Source organism: Otolemur garnettii, unplaced genomic scaffold, assembly GCF_000181295.1.
Source record: "Otolemur garnettii isolate 467f Iridium unplaced genomic scaffold, OtoGar3 scaffold00112, whole genome shotgun sequence".
Lineage (NCBI taxonomy): Eukaryota > Metazoa > Chordata > Mammalia > Primates > Galagidae > Otolemur > Otolemur garnettii.
The window spans coordinates 93,835-99,968 of record NW_003852507.1 but is presented as its reverse complement, the minus strand read 5'-3'; the positions used below and the strand labels follow the sequence as shown (position 1 = coordinate 99,968).

At 37.3% G+C, this 6,134-nt stretch overlaps 1 protein-coding gene across 1 annotated transcript in view; it reads left to right on the top strand.

Annotated features, from left to right (window-relative positions):
• Positions 1-5,451, top strand: part of EFCAB5 (EF-hand calcium binding domain 5) — a gene marked incomplete at its 5' end in the record, with an annotated part of 141,249 nt that extends 135,798 nt beyond the window's left edge. The window contains 1 exon segment of the mRNA XM_012809720.1: positions 5,261-5,451. Coding sequence (XP_012665174.1) covers positions 5,261-5,451 — 191 coding nt within the window.
• Between the last annotated feature and the right edge of the window lie 683 nt (positions 5,452-6,134).

The following is a 6,134-nucleotide window of genomic DNA, read 5'->3' as shown; positions in this document are numbered from 1 at the left end:
GCTACACACCACATTGCTGAATATCACAATGGTCACCTTCAAAGTACTCCCCTTGGGAAGCTAAGAACTGATGCCAGCGCCTAGTCTACCCTTCAGAGTAAGTTTGGAACTCTTTTTCTGGAAAGAACGTCAGAGCTGTCATCATACAGCACACAAAAACATGCAAAAACAATAATGAAAGCCACTTGGCAAAACACCACCACATATCTACAGAAACATAGCTGTGAGACACTGATATACCAAAGTCATGAGGCCAGGTGCAGTGACTTACTTACGCCTGTAATCCTAGCACTGTGGTAGGCCGAGGTAGGTGGATTGCCTGAGTTCATGGGTTTGAGACCAACCTGAGCCAGAGCAAGTCCCTGTCTCTAGAACATAGCCAGGTGTTATGGCAGGCGCCTGTAGTCCTTTGTAGGATTTTAGGTTGTGGCACTATTGAATGCATGTTACTTATCTAAAAAAAGATTGTTCAGCCAGGCACAGTGACTCATGCCTGTAATCCCAGCACTCTGGGAGGCTGAGGCGGGTGGACTGCCTGAGCTCAGGAGTTTGAGACCTGCCCCATCTCCAAAATAAAATAGTCAGGCGTTGTGGCGGGCACCTGTAGTCTCAAGCTACTGGGGAAGCTGAGACAAAAGGATTGCTGGTGCCTAAGAGTTTGAGTTTGCTATGAGCTATGACACCACAGCACTGTACCAACGGTAACAAAGTGAGATTCTATCTCAAAAAAAAGGAAAGGATTGTCCATTTTATTTCTTTCATACTTTAACTTGATAGTCTCCCAGGTCAGGTATAAGAAGCCTAGAAGATTTTTTAAAATTACCCTTTGGGGTGCAAGAAAAATATCAAAGGACTGTTATTTATAATGGTTTTAACTCACCATTGTCTAATTTCTATTTTTGTTGGAAAATGTTTTAAAATAAATACTTTAGAAATAAATGTACACATATTGGTGTACATGCTCAACATTCATAACTGACAGAGGTCCATGATCAAAAGAATTTGGAGGCCATTACATTAAACTATGGATTTCTGTAAAGATGAATTGCATTGATTTCAATTCACACATGATTTTATTTATAGCTAAATCATGAGAAAACCTGCTGCATGTGACATTGTACAGAAATCATGCTTGCAGTAGGAATGAAACTAATGTAGCTGTGAGAACTCATCACTCATCCTCAAACAAACCTTCACTCTAACTTTGATAATTCAAAAAAAAATACATTTTTACCTCTGCATTGAACACTGATTCTTTCCTGATGGCCTGGTAGGTACTACACTACAGTGCCTTGGAGACCATATTAATTTTTTTTTTTACCACATTAAATTAACGATGACATTAAGTAACAGCTGCCACGGCAAAGATGAGTTCTGCCTTCATTAAAAACTGATAGGAATACACATACCTTTTAAGTATGTATTGTTGCATGGACCTTCAGTTCACTGTGTGTGGCAATAATGTTAAGGAGTAGAGTAACTTAGGGTTTGTGAAGCAATAAAATAAGAACTGAAACTAAGAGAACTGGTGATTAAGGAGAGGTGCATTCAGCAAAGGCTGTTGACCTTGGCTTAGTTGTTAGTTGAAAGGAGCAGTTATATTTTAGCTTTTTCTTAAATTTTTTTTTTTTTGAGACAGAGCCTCACTTTGTCACCCTTGGTAGAGTGCCATGGCATCCTGGCTCACACCAATCTCAAACTCTAGGGCTCAAGAGATCTACCTGCCTCATCCTCTTGAGTAGCCAGGACTACAAGTGCCTGCCACAACACCCAGCTAGTTTGTTTGGTTGGTTTTTTTGTTTTTTTATTTTTTTTTGCAGTTTTTGGCCAGGGCTGGGTTTGAACCCGCCACGTCCGGCACATGGGGTCCGGGCCCTACTCCTTTGAGCCACAGGCGCTGCCCCACCCAGCTAGTTTCTAAAGAGGAGTCTTACACTTGCTCGGACTGGTCTGGAACTCCTGACCTCAAGCAATCCACTCACCTCTTCTCCCAGAGCACTAGGATTACAGGCATGAGCCACGGTGCCCGCCTAACTTGAAGCTCGATTATTTCATTCTTTTTGCTTTGCCTATCTTTAGTAATTGTCTGTACTTCTTAAAGGATTCAACTTAATTAATACAGTGTTAAGCAGGGATCCATAAATGGAGTTTTAATTTAGAGATATCCTATTATAGCTCAATGTTTCCAGCATAATGAATTCCCTATATGATTCTAATTTTGATTAAACTAGAACCTACAAAAATACTGTAATAAGCCAGGGGCAGGGGCTCATGCCTATAATTCTAGCACTCTGGGAGGCCAAAGCAGGAGGATCCCTTGAGGCCAGGAGTTCAAGACCAGCCGGAGCAAGAGGGAGACCCTGTCTCTACTAAAAATAGAACAATTAGCCAGGTGTGGTGGGGAGCACCTTTAGTCCCGGCTACTCAGAAGGCTGAGGCAGGAGAATCACTTGAACCCAGAAATTTGAGGTCGCTGTGAGTAGGCAGACGCCATGGCACTGTAGCCTCGGGCAGCAGAGTAAGACTGTCTGAAAAGAAAAAATAAATGTAGTAAATGTTTCTGAATTAATAGGTCCATAAATATACCCAAAGTTTGACCCCGTAATCTTTCTAGCTTAAATATATTCAAATAATTTACAACAGTTAAATAATTTACTATAGGTTTATTACCATATCCTTTGCCAAGGCAAAGCAAAAAAGCATACTTTTAGGGTTACAGAAAAAATAAAAGTACATTTGCATGAAAATATAGTACGAAGTCGCTGCAACGGTCTGGGATTTACCTCCCACAAGAGGGCAGTAGCGCTCAACCATTAATGGGGACCCCAACAGAGCAACCGAGGCTTCTAGAGAGAAATCATTAGAGCCCCTTGTTAATGCATCGGTCTCTGGAAGGCACGGGAAAACAGGAACCATCGCGCAGACGCATTCGGAGCTTCTGCCCCGTAACAATAAGACAGGAAATAAGCAACTGGGTCTTGTGAAAGAGAGTGACCTCGCTTCCCGTCCCAGTGTCCTTGCATCACCATGGAGATGGCGACTGGTTTAATAATGGCTGCAGATAGGGGTCTGTTCGTTTGGATGTTCAGATAAGAACCCTGTGGAGCAGAGGTCTTTAGTGGGGATTCGGCGAGGGCAGAATAAACGAGACGGGAGGCGGCAGAACTGTTTTGTCCCAGAAAATTAGAACTGGTTTAGGGGTGTCCTTGGGTGAATTTTATTTTACTTTAATTTAATTCATAACATAACATAGAACACTATGATAATCAAAGCAATCCTTAGAAACCTCTATCATTATCTTGTACAGTTTCCAGGAAGCTAATTTGTAGAAAGAAGGATCAATTATAACAAAAGCACCCTCAATATCTTCAGTAATGTATATTGATTGGTTTAGTATTGCCCATAAAACGAGATGAATCAAGTATTTTTAATGTGCTCTCATGCCCAGCATCTGTTTTATTTTGTTTTTATTTTTTGAAGCAGATATTTTATTATGAAATTAATTATAATGTAGTTACCAAGTACCAGCCACTAACCATGTAAAATAAGAAGGGTTTTAACATTTATTGTTTTATTTATTTTTGTTTTGAAATTTTGAATTTTTTAATTATTGTGGGTACTTAATAGTTGTACATGTGATATTTTGGTGTTTTTGTTTTTATTCATAATTGTCTCTAATATACTGAGCTCTAATCTGGAAAGACTTTTAGTATTTGAAAAACCTAATTGAATTACTCCTTAATTTAATGTTTCAATTCAACATTTATGGAACACTTAGAATTGAGTGAGAAAAAGCAGTGCCTCTGTGTGTGTGTTTTAAAACAAAAAGAATTTTAGAAAAATAATTGTTTCCATGTCTTTTAAAATCAACTTCAAATAAAAATTGAAACTTGTGAATGTTGTCCACATAGTATGAGCCTTTCCTAGCTCACATTGTACCTTTTGTTGTAACTGGTCCTTCGAAACATAGGAAAGTTTAATCTAATTCAGGGAACCCTATTCCTTTGTGTTGATAAAACAGGAAAATAAAGTATGTTCTATTTTGTAATTCTAATAATAATCAACATTACTGTTAATAAGCTATTGGATAGAAAATTTGACATTTGAAAATTCATACTCAATTATAAGTATGATTTAATGGTTTATTAAACTCAAATCGGCAAACACTTACTGGATTAGGCACTGTGTTAGACACTAGGAATAACAAAAACAAATCCCGGGTGGGAGGCATCTGTAATAATTCCATAAATGTAATCAATATTGCACTTTGTCACTTGAGTGTTGCTATTAACTCTGTGACAGATTTTTTGCATACATTTTCTTATTAATCCTTACAACAATTCTATTTTATGGAAGAAGAAATTGAGGCTTGGAGTAATTAAGTGACCTACTCAAGATCACAAAGCTAGCCGGGGTACAGCCAAAGTTAGGACCTAGATCCATTGAACTCTCAAGTATATATTCCTTCCTTTGGACCATTCTATCAGGATGATTAGTCATTGACCCCTGGGAAGAAGTAACTTTTAGGAATGACAGCTTAACAGTTTTCAATTTCACAAATTTACACACATAATGGTGTGTAGATACTATATATTTTTAAATAATGTTAAATATTTCAAATATAGACTAACACCTGCATAGCCATTGCGGAGCTGTATTCTATATCCAATCTAAACATTACACCATATTTAAGTCAGCCTTTTGTTTTTACAGAAATAAGCCATTGTAAGACTATTGAGGCTTTCTACCCATCCATGATCCCAATCTCTTTTCTTCCTCCTTATAGATAATACTATCATGAATTTTGTATTTATCAGTTGTATACATGATTACATAATTTACTATCTGCCTACAAATCCATAACAACATAATATTACCTTTTAGATTTTTTAACTTTTTTAAATGGTACTCAAAAGTATATATTGTTCTACAAGTTACTCTTTGGTTTGCTAGATACAAACCAAAATAGATAGATGGTTTTTAAGATATCAAAACCATCATTCATCATGTCATATAGCGCTCTTACTGTTTGTTAACTGCTGTGTAGTATTTCCTTGTATGAATATACAAAAATTTATTTATCCATATTCCTGTAATTATATATTTAAGCAAGATTCAAGTATGGTTTTGGCTCAAAATATATCTAATGAACTATAATCATACTACTGGAACATGTAATTTTAATAATAAAAGTACATTACTATTAAAGTAGTTTAATAATAAAACTATCCACACTAACTTTGTTTTTTTCTTGATGCAGATTATTCTCGAATTGAAATATGGAACATTGGTAATACTGTCCTTGAATACCTATACCACTGGCTGCACATCTGTTTAGCTCTCATAGAGATAAACAAAACAGTGAATAGTAATATTACCCCTCCATTGCCCTCCAGGTCTGACAACTATATTTATGCAAAAATGCCAGGGGATAGTTTACAATGGATATGATAACAGAACTGGTACTGTGTTCTATTTTGTTTGTTAACTATAAAATGTTTTCTCATTTGGAAAGAAGTCTTTTAAAACATTTACTAACACTTTCAGCACTTTCTAAAACCAAAAGGTCTACCTAAGGAAGACCTATCTAAAAAATACCCAGCTAAGGTAGCAACAACCAAACATAAGTATGTCACAGGATGTATTTGAAAGTATCCTTTTAGTTTGAGCTACGTATCTGCAGTGGTTGATTGAGTAATTATTTTTCATCACTTTGAACTTATGTAAGTAAAGTCTGGGGATTTAGAGGAAAAAAAAATTACATCAAAAGTGTAACAGTTAATAAAGATTTTAAGAAATGGACTGAGAATTGTTTCTCATTTTTCAAAGACTTCTCTGAATACCACCCGCTCCTTTTCTCTCTTCCACCCCCTTGCCTTACTTAACAAATTAAGTCTTTTTTTTTTTAAGAGATAGAGTCTCACTTTGTCGCCCTCCGTAGAGTGCCATGGCATTATAGCTCACAGCAACTTCAAACTCTTTGGCTTAAGAAATTCTCTCACCTCAGCCTCCCAAGTAGCTGGGACTACTGGCGCCCACCACAGCGCCCAGCTATTTTTGGTTGCAGTTTGGCCAGGGCTGGGTTTGAACCCACCACCTGTGGTATATTGGGCTGGTGCCCTAATCATTGAGCC